The 17,796-nt window shown below is 43.3% G+C and overlaps 1 protein-coding gene across 1 annotated transcript in view; it reads left to right on the top strand.

Annotated features, from left to right (window-relative positions):
* Positions 1–7,728, top strand: part of LOC140135217 (nicotinamide N-methyltransferase-like) — a 65,713-nt gene extending 57,985 nt beyond the window's left edge. The window contains exon 3 of the mRNA XM_072156391.1: positions 6,296–7,728. Within this exon, the coding sequence (XP_072012492.1) occupies positions 6,296–6,719 (424 nt within the window). The 3' untranslated portion in view covers positions 6,720–7,728. The remainder of the gene's footprint in view (positions 1–6,295) is intronic.
* The last annotated feature ends 10,068 nt before the right edge of the window (positions 7,729–17,796 follow it).

The following is a 17,796-nucleotide window of genomic DNA, read 5'->3' as shown; positions in this document are numbered from 1 at the left end:
TTAGGTATCCGTATTAACTGGAGTAAGTCTTCATATCTCTTATTAGACCACGTAGAAGAGGACTTTCTAGATCTTGGGCAACTGAATAGAGTTTCTGTTAGGGATTTTTGTGCAGGGCCCCAACAGCCCTCTTGACTTTTGTAAGGTGAGTCCTAATTAACCCTTTCATGATTGAACATAAAGACCAAGACATACGTCAATCTCTTAGTCAAGATCTTCTCCCGTTTAATAATCAAAATGCATAATATATATCAGACAGAAGAGTCATCAAAGGGGTGTGAATAGTATACTCCAAACCTATTGGTCATCAGCACATTCTGGGAAAAAAGTTAATTAATTGTGCTCAGTTCTCAGAGACCTTTTACACAGATATTGTTTATACTAGTTTGCTGAGAAGGAGATGATAAGTGGCTCCAGAATCATAATATCATGCAGCATCGAGGACAGACTGGCTTCTCATTAAATGTCAAAGGGTATTAGCTGACAGGCAGGCAAACAGGTTACATAAAATGAAGTTTGAATCATGACATTAACTTGACAATGGTCAGGGAACATGGCCGCTGTATCTAAGATGGCGGACAGTAGTCAAGATGGCGTCCGAAACAAGTGCGACCTCCTTAACAGTTTCCAAATTAAAATATCTAGGAATAGTGATCAGTAAAAACCTAAAAGATTATATGGCTCTGAATGTAAGGACTATGCTCACAAAAATTAAGGATAAAATAGAAATATGGAAAAAAAATGAATCTTCCCATGGCAGCAAGGGTGGTCATCTGCAAGATGGTAATGTTGCCCATGGCCCTTTTTGTTCTACCGAATAGCCCCATAGTGATAGTAAAAAAAGGATTTAAGATGATAGATAATTTAATAAGAGACTTGGTTTGGGGGGGTAAAAAGGCACGGGTGAGTCTTAAGAAACTATATGCACCATTTGACGGAGGAGGATTAGCTATCCCTGACTTTAGTAAATATTTTATAGCTTCACTATTGCAAAACATTATAGGTTGCGATATAGGGAAAATTAGGTACACACTTGGGAGACACTATGAATTTTTGGAGGGATATAATATATGGAGTATATGAGAAGCAAGAATTTTGATTAAAGAAGAATTTAAGGAGCACTACCCGCTGTTTAGATTAATGCAATGGGTGTGGGAAAAAATAAAGTTAAATTTAGAATGGGAAAGTTATATAGCGGAGACACCACTTTGGGGTGAGGGGGAGTGGACAATGGCCCCCATGGATACGCCAGGTTGTCGAAGGGAATAGATTTAAAACTTTGGCAGAGTTGTCCCAGCAAACTGGTATGGAGAGTGGGGATTGGTTACAATATGCCCAGCTCAGGTATGCCTTTGGTGCGTCACTAACGAGGGTGGATTTTAGGGAGGTACAACACCCCATCCTTAATATACTTAGATCCCAGAAGGACTCTAAAGGTCTGACCTCAAAACTGCGTTAGATTTAGGTTTAGATATTGAAAAAGCGTAAGGTCCCATACTGTTATGAGAAATGGAAAATAGACCTACTTGACCTGTCAGAAAAGGGGTGGAATGACTCACTATCTATGATTAAATATACTACGAAGAACTTGTCATACAGGATATCTCAAATATTCTTAACTCATTAAGTGCACTATACTCCAAAATTCTTAAATAAATTTGGTCGCCATGAAAAAGAAAAATGTCCAAAATGTGAACTGGTAGATGCTGACCTAATACACATGATGTGGTGGTGCCCAAAGTTGGTGCGGTACTTTGAATCCATTCTTGAAGGCATAAAAGTATCTACGGGTTGTATAGTACCATATAATGCTAAAAATTGTATTCTTGGAACCAAAATTGGGGTAATTGGCACAAAAAAAGGAATATGGGAAGGGATGAAAGGGTTGTTGATGGCACGCAAATCGATCCTGTTTAATTGGAAAAATAAAGATCCACCTAAGTTTCACCAATGGAGAAATAAACTGAATTACATAAGAGTAACGGATGATTAGGCAGTTAGAGATAGGAATTAGGTCACCTGAGTAGATCATGATAGTGCAAGGTAAAGCATATGAAGATGGAGATAGTCCACAATATGGGCTTCTAGGACTTACCTGTCGTTTGGAAAGAGGGGTGGTAGGGAACTTGAAGGGAATAACGGGGAAAAAAAAGATGTTGTAATTTTAAGTGGTAATTATATCAAGTGCAAGAGGAAGCCTAAGAATTGATGTGTAATAAGCCGTATCATTAATGTTATGGTGACACAGGCTGTATGAAATTATGAGATGGCAAATATTCATTTTATGATGTACTTGTTGTAATGCTAAATTTTGTATCTAACAATAAAATTATTTATAAAAAAATCTGTGGCCTACCATGTTGCTGCCACCTAAAGAATTTGTCATTGTGCTACTCTCTTACCTCATGCTGCTGCCATCTCTACACTTTGTCATTGTGCCACTCTGTGGCCTATCATGTTTCCTCCACCTCCATAATTTGTCATTGTGCTACTCTGCAGCCTACTCATGCTGCTGCCAACTGACCGCTGTCTCCCTGGAACACCCAGGGATTTCCATACTGCTGTTTTCACTGTCCACCACTTTATGATGTTGGCGCTATGTTTAGTTTTCCCCTTCATTTCATCTGTCAGAAGAAATGAAAAGCCTCAGGATTGATAGCCAAAAGCCAGGAGTGGATACAGAACACAGAGGACATGCAAATATCCCATTTACTGGTCATCTCTGTTTTGGATCCACTCCTGTTTGTTTTTGGGTTTAGCAATACTGATAATGGATTATTGACCGATTAAAAGCGGACACTGAGGGATGGAATGAAGGGCAAAATGATTAGTGACATCTGCACTCTTTTGGGGGGTTTCTACATGTATCCGCGTCTAACAGAACAGGTTCTGTCGTAATCTATGAAATCATCTGATGCAAAAAGAGTGCACGCTTTGATGTTATAGTGGGATCTTGGCCCTAAGCTCAGTCCTTTCAAGCTGGCACAGACGTTACCTTGTCAAGCTGCATTCCCACTTCACTTATTTGGTGAAGTTGGCCTCTGTAAGTGCTCATAGAATTGAAGAGTGAAGCAATTCTAAGAACGGCGGTTGTCATGTTCGTATCATACCTAAACACAGCATTGTTTGAAGACCAAACCATGCTCCCTATACATATTTAAGCATGGCACAATGTTCTACAACACCCTCTGCAGCCAGGAAATACCTGTTTTTTAATGTGATTCGTCATGATCCGGTTTGCTTTGAGTCAAATTTTTAAAAAAAATTTGATTCGGGTCAAACAGAATTTCAACAAATTTGCCCATCTTTACTGGTTATGCTGATGTACACTCACCGGCCACTTTATTAGGTACACCTGTCCAACTGCTCGTTAACACTTAATTTCTAATCAGCCAATCACATGGCGGCAACTCAGTGCATTTAGGCATGTAAACATGGTCAAGACAATCTCCTGCAGTTCAAACCGAGCATCAGTATGGGGAAGAAAGGTGATTTGAGTGCCTTTGAACGTGGCATGGTTATTGGTGCTAGAAGGGCTGGTCTGAGTATTTCAGAAACTGCTGATCTACTGGGATTTTTACGCACAACCATCTCTAAGGTTTACAGAGAATGGTCCGAAAAAGAAAAAACATCCAGTGAGAGTCAGTTCTATGGGCGGAATTGCCTTGTTGATGCCAGAGGTCAGAGGAGAATGGGCAGACTGGTTCGAGCAGACTGGTTCGAGGCAACAGTGACTCAAATCGCCACCCGTTACAACCAAGGTAGGCAGAAGAGCATCTCTGAATGCACAGTATGTCGAACTTTGAGGTAGATGGGCTACAGCAGTAGAAGACCACATCGGGTGCCACTCCTTTCAGCTAAGAACAGGAAACTGAGGCTACAATTTGCACAAGCTCATCGAAATTGGACAGTAGAAGATTGGAAAAACGTTGCCTGGTCTGATGAGTCTCGATTTCTGCTGCGACATTCGGATGGTAGGGTCATAATTTGGCGTCAACAACATGAAAGCATGGATCCATCCTGCCTTGTATCAACGGTTCAGGTGGTGGTGGTGTCATGGTGTGGGGAATATTTTCTTGGCACTCTTTGGGCCCCTTGGTACCAATTGAGCATCATTGCAACGCCACAGCCTACCTGATTATTGTTGCTGACCATGTCCATCCCTTTATGACCACAATGTACCCAACATCTGATGGCTACTTTCAGCAGGATAATGCGCCATGTCATAAAGCTGGAATCATCTCAGACTGGTTTCTTGAACATGACAATGAGTTCACTATACTCAAATGGCCTCCACAGTCACCAGATCTCAATCCAATATAGCATCTTTGGGATGTGGTGGAACGGGAGATTCGCATCATGGATGTGCAGCCGACAAATCTGCAGCAATTGTGTGATGCCATCATGTCAATATGGACCAAAATCTCTGAGGAATGCTTCCAGCACCTTTTTGAATCTATGCCACGAAGAATTGAGGCAGTTCTGAAGGCAAAAGGGGGTCCAACCCGTTACTAGCATGGTGTCCCTAATAAAGTGGCCGGTGAGTGTATGTGATGGCATAACTGCAAAATGTGAACATTTTTTCATGGAACTATAAGATATCCCCTGAAAATAAGACCTAGTGCATCTTTTATTTATGTAAGACACTAGGGCATTTTTACTTACCTGTCCGAATCGCAATTTCCGACAATGATGGTGGTGTCATGGTGTGGGGAATATTTTCTTGGCACTCTTTGGGCCCCTTGGTACCAATTGAGCATCATTGCAACGCCACAGCCTACCTGAGTATTGTTGCTGACCATGTCCATCCCTTTATGACCACAATGTACCCAACATATGATGGCTACTTTCAGCAGGATAATGCCCCATGTCATAAAGCTGGAATCATCTCAGACTGGTTTCTTGAACATGACAATGAGTTCACTGTACTCAAATGGCATACACAGTCACCAGATCTCAATCCAATATAGCATCTTTGGGATGTGGTGGAACGGGAGATTCGCATCATGGATGTGCAGCCAACAAATCTGCGGCAATTGTGTGATGCCATCATGTCAATATGGACCAAAATCTCTGAGGAATGCTTCCAGCACCTTTTTGAATCTATGCCACGAAGAATTGAGGCAGTTCTGAAGGCAAAAGGAGGTCCAACCCGTTACTAGCATGGTGTCCCTAATAAAGTGGCCGGTGAGTGTATGTGATGGCATAACTGCAAAATGTGAACATTTTTTCATGGAACTATAAGATATCCCCTGAAAATAAGACCTAGTGCATCTTTTATTTATGTAAGACACTAGGGCACTTTTACTTACCTGTCCGAATCGCAATTTCCGACAATGATGCACTGTGCTGCGATCCACGTTGATCCTGCGCCTGATATCCTGCATGTGTCACTCCCCGCTCTGGTCCGCTGGAGTTCACCTTCTTCTTCCCGATGCATGTAAGGGCTTGGCTTGCAACACAAATTCCAATGTTAAATCCCACGCTCAGTACAAATCCTTCGGATCGACCAACGGCACGCCCCTGGATTTCTGTTGCATGAAAGCTGGCGCGATTGCGACAAAATTCAATTGTGTGCGCCACATTCCCCTTTTAATACGAAAATAAGTCCCACACATATATACAAACACATGCATGCATCACACACATATCTCACATATAGTTACCTACAGTGTAGACTGTCATCCATGCGGGAGGATATTCCAGATGGCAGGATGCTATCATAGGCCAGACATAAGGTTCAACACATCCCTATGCTTCCTCTTTGTGTACTCTGTGCTTGATCTTCTGCTGTGACCTGCCTCCCCTTCTCTACCCCAACTGCTGCTGCAGTAAAAAGAGATGAGGGGGCGCAGGCTGTGAAGGGCCCACATGCACATCTCCACCCAACGCCCTCTAACTGGAGACTTGGGGAGGAATAGCAATGCTCTGGTTGGTGAGGACATGACACCAAGTGTCATGATTGTACAGGTTAAACTGGGAATAGATTGGCAATTGCATAATGAAAAGACATAATGAAGAAGGTTATATTATAAAGCTTGGTTCTACTATAACTCTTGGAGGACACTGCAATCGTTTAGGATGATGCAGATAGTTGCAGACTGAAGTAAAGTTGCCCCTCTGCTATGAAAGAACCTGGTCATTTGGTTTAAACACCACTTACAGACTTGGTTAAATTCACCAATATGCACAAATATTAAAGCCAATATTCCAGAACATATGACTAACTTCCATGCTGCCCTATTAATGTTGACTGCAAGATAATAACTTTCTTAATTTCTTCCATTTCTTTCAGTCACCAGTTGGAAGACAAAGAAAAAAAAGTGAGATCCGCGCTGCAACATGTTGTGAAATGTAACCTTAATAAAGAAAATATTACAGAACCAATAGATTTACCACCAGCGGATTGTATCGTCACTGCTGTGCTCCTGGATGCTATCAGCAAAGACCAGGATGATTATGTCAGATATTTCAGGAAGTTCTCAAAGTTGTTAAAACCTGGAGGACACCTAATTTTATTTGGAGTAATAGATGCAACATATTATACAGTTGGGGGACACAAGTTTCATTATTTCAGATATGATGTGGCTTTTGCTAGGAAAGTTCTAGTAGGAGAAGGTTTTACAATTGATTTCTGTGAGGTTAAAAAGAGATCAAATGTGAGTGATCTTTCTGACTATAAGGGGATCATTTTCATTGTAGCTCACAAGGAGAAATAGGTCTGAGAACAACACTTTCAGATGATTTTTCTGAAAGATGATGTTGTCAAGTGTATTTTTGGCCATTAAATAAGTTGCATCATGATTATTAGCAGCTGTCTCCTCTACCAGCTTCATCTCTCATTTTCAGTTTCTCTTTAGCTTGAGGGTGAAGATTACTACTATTATAACTTCTATTTGTAGCACATGGAGATACAGGAGATTCTGCTCCTTAAAGGGATTGTCTATGTAAGAACAAATGGACAAGATTTTCTCCAATGGTGGTGGACAAAACTTAGCCAGAACAAATAAAGTTAAACTGGGCACTTTGTAAAGAATTTAGCACTGTTATGAATTTTGAGAAAGCATTCCATGGGTCTATACCAGTCAGATTTAACTGTTTCCTGCCCATGTTTCCTTTTATAGATCTAGATGTTGAAATTATCTACATTGAAGGAAACCTACCATTACGGATCCACCTATTAAGGTACCCTTTAAAGGGCTAATTGTTAATTTATGCCCCAAATATGCAAATTTCTTAAAGAGGCTACAGGGGCGTGGAGTAGCTGGAGTTGAAGCTACACAGCGCAGATTCTCCACGCCCCAGTAGCCTCTTTCAATCCTGCTACTACAACATGTTCAGGATGCAGCTCCTTGTAGCTGCGCACACTCATTCACGTTTGCATAAACTATCTATGCAGAGCCGCCAGCTGTGCGTACTCGGCTCCAAAGCAGTCACCAGTTCTGCATAGATACGCTATGCAGAGCATGGAAGAGTGGACTCCTGGTTCAGCGCGGACTCTTTATTGCTGCACGCTGAACGTGTCATAGTAGAAGGATTGAAAGATGCCTGTAGGGCACGCTCCAGTAGCCTCTTTCAGAAATTTTCATATTAGTGTCTTAAAATATTAAGTATAGGGGGGGGGGGGGGTGAAGGATTAGCCCTAAAAATGGCTCGGATCTATTCATTAAATGAACCTGCCACTTGATCTACCTTAAAGGGGTTATCCGGGTTTAATTTTTTTTTATGTCCGGGCTGGGGAGGACTAGTTAAACATAATAAACATGTACTTACCTCCTCCGGTGCTGCCGATGTCCCGCGCCGCGGCCCGTCTTCTCTGTGCGCCGGTTTCATTACACCGGCGCACAGGGAGCTTCCGGCCGGCCGGAAGCTCCCATGCGCACCATCTCTCAGCGCTTCCGTGCCCCTGTAAACAAACGGGGGCACAGATCGAAGTGACCGCGGCGCGGGACAACGGCGGCGCCGGAGGGGGTAAGTACATGTTTATTATGTTTAACTAGCCCTCCCCAGCCCGGACATAAAAAAAAATTTAAACCCGGATAACCCCTTTAACAGGTAGATCCTTAATGGTAGGTTTCACATTCACAATCATTTAACCGAATAAGCAAGGTATTGCTGCTTTTTTCTCTATTTGCTTTATTTAAATGATATAATAAAATGAAGACATTACATTTAACTGTTTCTGTCCATTTGTGTTGCAATCAAAATTTTACTAAATGAGATTAACATATTGAGAAAGAATGTTTTACCAATTTTACTGTTATAGTGGGAACATAGGGCTTTTAGAAAAATACATTGTATTACAAATGCAATAACAATACATTTTTGGGGGATTACTAGGGGAAGCCAGATGAATACTGTTCTATAGAGAAAATAGAGTATAAACCAATGGTCTCCCCCCAGGGGACTGTGTGGCTGCCTCAATATAACATCTAAGCTCCAAACTCTAGCAGCTTAAGGACTGTTTTACACAAGCACGTGCTGCCCATGTAAACGTGCCGTATGTTGGCAGGATCCCAAGGTTTGCACACAGTATAGAAATATAATGCAGGGCCCTGCCATTACTGTATAACTATTACAGTTCTGGAGCAGCTGTTTGGCCTGCAGAGGGAACGTCCTTGCATTGTCCTTGCTTGTACCGATGCAACACTGGAATGCAAAATCAAATGTTCAACTATTTTTCCAATGCCCTCCACCATGGCCAGGTTGAGGCCTTTTCATGTCCCAGGAAGACACACAAAATTATGCCCACCAACGTAAAATCTTAGGATGCGCACAGTGCAGTCAGGGCTGATTATAGCCTTTAAGCTGTTTGAGGAGAAAAGAATCATGAGAAACATACAGAATATAAGAAGCCAACTGCTATGAGATTATTTACAATTTGGCCTACCTCCGACAAATATACTGCATATATAAATATACACCTAAAATGAATATAGCACACATTTAAACATGTACATGAAAGTTCTGTACTAAAAATGTAAATATAAAGTGGCAGTGAATTACAACACATTGACACATAAATATAGAACAGCAATAAATACACTGGACAATAGGGCTGCCATCACTCGCTTTGCATATGAGGTTGCAGCTTTTGCCTTCTCCCTTTGTACTGGTCCAGTCTGTCATCTTCTTCACAGGTATCAATTCTTTTGCATCAGCAACCATTTCTCACTGGATAATTTGATTCCTTGGTGACCTTTGCAGTATCTCCCTACTGTTCCCTGAAAGCACAGTCACTTACAGTATAATGTTCCCTGGACAGTTAATTGATTCAGGTAACAGCATGGATAGCAAAGTTCAGTTTTTGTAGAATATTTACCAGATGTAGTTAGACAAAGCCTTGGGAATTATTGATATGAATAGGACACCTGTAGTTGAAATAAACAATGCTGTAAATAAAGATTGAGTTTCAGAGGATGGACATCAATAATCATTGTTATCTTAATGCCAGTAGCATAATCATTAGTGATGAGTGGACTACAATTGCAAAGTTCTGTTCTGTAACAAATTTGGTAGGTGTGGCACCCACAACCCCCAAAAGCTGAAAATTTACTGTTGTCCATGCTTTGGGATTGTGTCTGGGGGGAAAACACCAAGCTGGTTGATTGACTGCTGAGCAGCCAATCAACCAGCCTGAGGCCCCTTAGCAACCACAGGCATGTCCTCTGTGGGCATGGCTGGAATTGGTCAGGCTGTACAAAATCAGGATCAGATGTCCAGACACTATTACAAACAGAAGTGGTTGCAGCGCTTCATAACTTTAATTATTCAGACAGGGACTTCTTAAATACCAATAATTGCACTTAGATAGGAACTGGAGGCTGCTGTGATTAGGGACAGGTGGATATCTGAAATAATTACCCTAAGGGCACTGTAAAGAACTACATTCATTTACTGATAGGCTTCTATTTTACAGCAGCAGACATACAGCATCATTCACCAATATCTTAAAGGCACAAACTCAGTTTAGATTGCAGTTCCATCGAAATCTTAAAGGGGCCACTGGAGAAGAGTTTGCAGTTTCATCAAAATCATATGGAGGCTGTTGCAGTGTAGTTTGCAGTTCTATTAAAATCTTAAAGTGGCTGTTTTAGTATAGTTTGCAGTTCCATCAAAATCTTAAAGGTACCTTTGCAGAATAGCTTGCAGTTCCATCAAGATCTTAATGGGGCTGTCACAGTATAGTTTAAAATCTTAAAGGGGCTGTTGCAGTTGTGGTATGATCTGGTGTTAAGTTAAAATACCAGTCTTAGATTTAGATTTAGTATTTTCATCAGTGTTAACTTACACTATCACTCTTAGACCTATTTGTGTCATACAGTACTACTGTAACCTCTGTGCCCAAATGTCACACTATCCACAGTTGGCTTAATAGGTTGCGTTTATTTGTGTGTGAACTGTGGCTTACTGCTTGTGTTTGGATTAACTGAGCAACACCCTGCTCCTTGCATTTCAGCCCTGCCCAGCAGGGGTTACTAGCCTGAAGGACAGTTCCCCCAGTGTGCTGCTGGAGGTGTGTCCGGGAAGGGCTTTATATACCTGCCCATTTCCATCATACCTGGCTGGTTATTTTTAGTCTTGTCTTGTCTGAGTATCTAGTTCAGGTCTTACCTGTGTGTCTGGTGCTTTTGCTGTCTTGTTTGGTGTTCTGTGTTTTGTATCTGATTCTGTACTTTTGCAGCCATTTTGATCTTGACCTGTCTCTGCTTGTCTGGCTGTATCTGGACCTGACCTGTGTATAACCCACCTGAAGTCCTGTATCTATTGTTTGTCCCTCAGTATTGTTTACCTCCTAGTATTATTCCACTTTCCCTGTCTCAGACCTGTGTTAGTATTTTGTGCACCAGTGTGTACGCTTGTCTATTCCTGCATTCTGGTTACCTGTCCGCTCCACCATCCAGCAGCTTCAAGACGAAGTAAGTTTTTCCTGTCATCTTGTAGGGTCGCTCAAGGACCGTCAGTTAGGTTCCTGATAGTGGGTTCGCCCTTATTAGGGCGGTTTATCTGCTTTAGGCAGGGCCTTAGCCCACAGGGACGTCGTAGGGTGAGTTCACAACCACTGACAGCTAGCGCCAAGCCTGGTTGTGGTTGCGCGCTGTTACTGAACAGGTACTGACAACTACATTGTTGTGTCGTTGTTATATTTTGACCTATATCCACAAATGGTACTGCAGGTCTTTTAAACTGAGGAAAGCAGGAATTTAGGTACAGTGACCACACTGGTTCTGGTGCTGCTAGTGGTAATGATGAAGTTGCTGCTTCAGGGAGAGGAGTTGCCTGCTCCAAGTTCCTCTGGTTCAAGCAGGTGCCAGGAAAGCCGTCAACAACTTTATGCAATGGAGTGAGAGCAAACAACCTTATTGCTGATAAAACAAAGGAGATGGCCGTAGACCTACTGTGACTGGCAAAAGTATTCAGCCACCTCAAACTTTTCTACCTTTTGCCACATTTCAGTCTTCAAACATAAAGATATTAAATTGTAATTTTTTGATGAAGAATCATCAACAAGTGCGACACAGATGGGAAGTAGAACAAAATTTATTGATATTTTAAAGTTTTTAAAAAGATAATTAACTGAAAAGTAGGACATGCAATATAATTTGGCCCCTCTACTTTCAGTGGAGCAAACTTACTCCAGAAGTTCAGTGAGGATCTCTGAATGATCCAATGTTGTCCTGATTGATGATGAGAAATATAATCTACCTGTGTGTAATCAAATCTCTGTATTAATGCATCTGTTCTGTGGTAGTCTCAACGTTCTATTTAAAATGTAGAGAGCATCATGAAGACCAAGGAAAACACCTGGCAGGTCTGTGATACTATTGTGGAGAAGTTTAAAGGGCATCTACCACCGGAATGAAGGACTGTATGCCTCATAGGTGTTAATGGCACCTGGAGCCCTTCAGGCTCATTCGCATACAGTCTTTATCCTGGTGATAGATGTCTTTTAAAGATGGATTTGGATACAAAAATATTTCTGGATGAACTGCAGAGATATACAGTTGAGGTGGGAGAGTCTGTCCATAGGCCAACAACCAGTCGTAAGCTGCACAAATCTGGGAGAATGGCAAGAAGAAAACCATTTCTCAAAGATATCCATAAAAGGTCTTATTTAAAGTTTACCACAAGCCACCTGGGAGACACCAAACATGTGGAAGAAGGTGCTATGGTCAGATTAAACCAAATTACCGTATATACTCGTGTATAAGCCGAGATTTTCAGCACAAAAAATTTGCTGAAAAACCTCACCTCGGCTTATACACGAGTCAACTAAGGGGCAAACATAAAGGGGCAAAAAAAAAAAATAATAATACTCACCCTCCGGTGTCCGGATCCTCGGCGGCAGCTCCCGATTCTTGGCAGCGGCTCCGCTCCCCTCTTCTTTCTTCACTGGCGGCTCCCGGTCTCTTTTCTTTCTTCACTAGCCGGCAGTCGCGTCCATGCGATCTGTGGGTGGGCGCACACTATGATGCGGCGCTGTCGCCGCTGATGACGTCATCGGCGGTGACACTGCCGCATCATAGTGTGCGCCCGCTGGCAAGTCGCATGGACGCGACTGCCGGCTAGTGAAAAAGAAAAGAGACCGGGAGCCGCCAGTGAAGAAAGAAGAGGGGAGCTGTCACCGAGGTTCGGAAGCCGCCGCCAGGACCGGGAGCCACCGCCGAGGACCGGGAGCCGTGCCGAGCATCAAAGGTGAGTATTGTCGGAGGGTGAGTATTAAGTTTGTTTTTTTTATTCACTTGGCATACTGGGGGCAGGCTGTATACTACTAATGGGGCACGCTGTATACTACTATTGGGGCAGGCTGTATACTACTATTGGGGCAGGCTGTATACTGCTTTTGGGGCAGGCTGTATACTGCTATTGGGGCAGGCTGTATACCACTATTGGGGCAGGCTGTATACTACTATTGGGGCAGGCTGTATACTACTATTGGGGCAGGCTGTATACTACTATTGGGGCAGGCTGTATACTACTATTGGGGCAGGCTGTATACTACTTGGGGGCAGGCTGTATACTACTTGGGGCAGGCTGTATGCTACAGGGGGGAGGCTGGCTGTATACTACAGGGGGCTGGCTGGCTACTACACCCTCGGCTTATACTCGAGTCAATGGGTTTTTCCAGTTTTTGGTGGTAAAATTAGGGGTCTCGGCTTATACTCGGGTCGGCTTATACTCGAGTATATACGGTAGTACTTTTTGGCCACAATGCCAAACGATATGTTTAGTATAAAAGCAACACAGCTTATCACCCTGAACACACAATCCCCACTGTCAAACATGGTAGTGGCCGCATCATGATGGTTAAAATTGATGGGAAGATGGATGGAGCCAAATACAGGACCATTCTGGAAGAAAACCTGAGTCTGCAAAAGACCTGAGACTGGAACAAAGAATTATCTTCCAACAAGATAATGATCCCAAACATAAAGTTAAAACTACAAAGTATTAATTTAAGGGGCCGCATAATATTGCACATCCCACTTTTCAGTTTATCATTTTTTACAAAAGTTCAAAATATCTATATAATAAATTTCATTCCACTTCACAATTGTGCTTGTTGTTGATTCTCCACCAAAAAAATTACAATTTTATCTTTATGTTTAAAACCTGAAATGTGGCAACAGGTAGAAAAGTTCAAGGGAGCCGAATACGTTCACCAGGTACTTTACAGAAGAACAAACCCATTTGTAATCCTCTAAACATCAAAGGCTGGGAAATTGAACAGGTGAGCATATACAAGTAACTGGGTGCAATCATAGACAACTAGAGTGGGTGGCGAACAGTGCCAAAGTATACTAAAAGTAGTGGTCTTGTATGTACTTTCTCAGGAAACTCAAATCCTTCCTTATAAGCAACAAGTTCCTGAGAATTTGAGAGTCCACATTATAAAATGGGGGTCATTTACTAAGGGCCAAATCACTTTTTTTCGCCAGGTTTCCTGAATTTTTCCGATTTGCGTCGAATTGCCCCGGGTTTTTGGCACACACGATCGGATTGTGGCACTTCGGTGCCGGCATGCATATGACGGAAATCGGGGCTCGTGGCCGTCGGAAAACCTGACGGATTCGGAAAAATTGCGGTATCGATTCGGAAGAATCGTGGCATTTAAAAAATGTCGCTTGACACGCACTTACCTGCACCAAGAAATGGAAGGTGAACTCCAGCGGACCTCAGCGCTGCAGCGACACCTAGTGGATATCGACGAACGGACCTTAGTCAATCCTAGCCGGACCCGAATCAGCGTCGAAGAACCCACGACTAGATTGTGACTGGAACAGGTAAGTAAGTGCTGGGGCAGTAGCTTGGGCAGGAAAGAGACAAAAATAAACTGGTCAGAATAATCAAAAATGCAGAAAGCATCATAGGCAGGCCACCAATAGCATTTGACACAGTCTGGAAGGAAAGACATAAGGGCTCATTTACTAAGGGTCTGCGGATCACATTTTTGTCATGTTTCCCGGCGATTTCTGTTTTGCGATGCATTTAACTGGGGTTTTTGGTGCACGTGATTGGATTTTGGCGCTGAGTTTCATGCGACGGATGCAGGAACTCGGGCACACAAGCTACTTGAATCGCGCCGTACTTCATCTTCGTCGGACCTTCTGGATGGGGGATTGCGACAGCCCCGTTTGAGTAAATGTGCCCCATAGAGTTGAAAGATTCCCAATACCTTGCATTAGAAGATGTGTGGATAGCAGAACATCTACAGGGATAATGAAACCCAACTGCCAACTTCTGTGGCTTTCTGTAACTTTCAAATAAAGAAGAGGAACAGTGATGAGGGCCCGTGGTAGGAGTGAGGGGTGATGATGAGGTCCTACACCCTACATGGGTGGAAGGCAGTGATACTTTGGATGAAGAGGCGGTGGTCAGGCAGCCCATAGCCACACTGTTGCCTGTTACTGTCTACACCAAGGGACCCAGCAAACAAAGGCCATTCTAGAGGGTGTCTGTGGTGTGGCACTTTTTCTCCCAGAAAGAAGAAGAAGAAGCCTTAAACACCTCATGTTTGACCTGGCACCTGCATAAGCTGCAATGGATGAGACACCAAAAAAGTCTGCAGATAACTGAGGCTCCCTCTTCTGCTTTGGTTGGTTGAGCCTGTACCCACCACCTTCTGAATGACCTGGCCACCGGTCTCCCAACAAAGGGAGGTTGTCACACCACTACCACCACCAGTAGCACAATCGCCAAGAAGTTGCGCCCATTCCACTTCCTAGCTCTTGTCATAAATTCCAAGTAGCTGGTCAGTGAAATGCTTCCATTCTGGCAGGTTGGTCTAAATATATATATGCATTCTGGGAGGTGTAGCTCCAGATGCACTGGAAATGCATATCATAAAGCAATCCAAGTGCATCTAGTGAACAAGGCTATGTTCACAAAATGTGTTGCATTATATTTTTAAATGCATTTCAAACACATCTGCATTTTAAAATCAATAACACCTTAAAGACATTGTCACACACGGGGGTGTGGGAGACTCTTTAGGGGCTAGAGTCTGTGCACTCCCTGGACGACCGCAGGAGATGATGGTACTAGCCGCAACACGGAACCGAAATCAAAGTGGACCACTGGTCTTCGCCAAAGCCCGCTGCATAGTGGGATGGTCTTGCTGCGGCGGGGAGCCACCAGGTCATTCCATGGGTGCGACTAGGCACGCGGTAGCAGCCAAGGTAGGGAAACAGGGAAGGCAGGACGTCGGGTAGGAAGGGCCTTGGAAAAGGCAGGACCTCTGGATGGCAGGACCTCTGGATGGCAGGACCTTAGGATGGCCACTGGGATACAGGACCGCCACAGGAGTACAGGACAGCCACAGGAAAACAAGAACACAGGAATGCCACAGGAAAACAGGAACGCCACAGGAACACAGGACCACGGGAATACCACAGGAACACAGGAAACAGGGAGGCGTTTGGAAACGCACAAGAAACAGGGAGGCGTTTGGAAACGCTCAGGAGGCTTTCACTTCAGTAGAATGACTTGAAGATCCGGCAGAGAGTGAAGGGAGGTGCCAGATTATAAGGGCACACCGGATTAGCCAGCGCCAATTAGGAGGACACTGGCCCTTTAAATCAGGACGAGTCAACGCTCGTGTGCCCTAGCAGCGGGAGCACGCGGTCTTGTAAGACGGGAGGATCACCGCCTACTTGGGACCGACGCAGAGCTAAGAGCCCAGAGAGGTGAGTACCGGCGGGGGAAGCAGGGGCACATTACTGCACAATGGAGAATGGGTGCCCCGCGATCCGAGACCTGGATCATGGGTCACCCGTGACAAACATGTTAAAACCAACAGAAAAAAAGGATGCACCAAAAGTCTCTTCAATTCAAATATAGAATAAACAAAGACAACCAAAAGATACACATTTAAAAACATCTAAAATACATAATATACATAAATACCACACGTGGCCCATTTTCCTATGTATTCGTGTTTAAGTATCTCTGTGTGGCCAGGGTTTATTAAAATCCTGTATATTGTTGAGATGAGTCCTGCTGTAGATACATTTAACTTACAAAGCCATAGCTGAAGATGGTGAATTAAATCTGTCTGAGTGGTTTGGGAAGTCCAGTATGGTTTTGGAACTACAGTTGGTAATGTCTGCAAATCAAAATAGGCCCTTAAAATGCCAGGGGTGAGACATGTGACCCGTAAGACTTGACGGAAAATGTGGGTTTAATAAGAAAGATGTCATAGGGGAGTGATTAGATTGCAGGGGAAATAGTTTGCTACACTTAAGCCATATTGAGCTGGTGTGTTTCATTAGGCCTAGAAGTGATATTTTAGGTGGGGTTGAGGCTTTCACCCATAGGTAAGTATTGGGGTGCACTGGGGTGCAATGTTTCTCTATTTCCATCCATTTTGAATAAGCGAGGAGGGCGGACCATGCCAGGACCCTTTGCAAGCTTGTAAGCTTATGGTACAACCCAATCTGTGGGACCCATGTGCCCATATGAACTGCATAAGCGAGGCCTGAACCTCTCTATGTATTTTGAGGGGGATCTGGATTATTTGGGTCTCGAAATGATACATTAGCTTTGGGAGGATAGACATTTTGATTGACGAGATCCTGCCAAAGAAGGAAATCGGTTGTGTGTTCCACTTGTGCTATAGTCTCTTCACAGAGTCAATAAGGGGAATATAGTGATTTGTAGGTAGGGTGAGCCGAATGCCCAGGTATATTAAGGATAGTGTTTGCCATTTGTATCTGTAATTGGCTTTCAATAGGGCAAGTGTGTTTTGCGGAAGATTGAGAGGTAGGGCCTCAGTTTTATTGATGTTGATTGAGCCCGGATAGTCTACCATATTCATCTAGCAATCTATGTAGGTTGGGGAGTGAAGTATGGGGTTGACTAAGAGTCAAAAGGATGTCATCTGCAATCAGAGAGAGTTTGAATTCTTTGTCCCTGACAAAGACCAAACGCCCCTTTAACATCCACAGATCGCCGAATGGTTGGCGCTAGTGGTTTGGGTTGGAATTATTAAGAGAGTCCTCTCCAAGGAAATTTTGTGTGTTTCTTTCTCAAATCCACCGCCAATGAGATGCATCCTCATCTGACCATCATCTTATGGGCCTCCCAGCAAGTCGGCTATGACATCGAATCAGCCATGGTCTGGAAATGGTTTGTGATGACAGCGTCCAATACATCCAGGGGTTTCTTTAAAAGAGACTCATTAAGTCTCCAGTGGCATGCCATAGTCTGATAGTTCTAGTGCAAGAGGTGCATGGTCCGACCAAGTGATTGGACCCAAGCTAGATTTCCTCCTAATTCACAGGATTTGTATGGAGC

Source organism: Engystomops pustulosus, chromosome 6 (assembly GCF_040894005.1).
Source record: "Engystomops pustulosus chromosome 6, aEngPut4.maternal, whole genome shotgun sequence".
Classification (NCBI taxonomy): domain Eukaryota; kingdom Metazoa; phylum Chordata; class Amphibia; order Anura; family Leptodactylidae; genus Engystomops; species Engystomops pustulosus.
The sequence above is the reverse complement of the archived record's forward strand: the minus strand, read 5'-3'. Positions and strand labels throughout refer to the sequence as shown.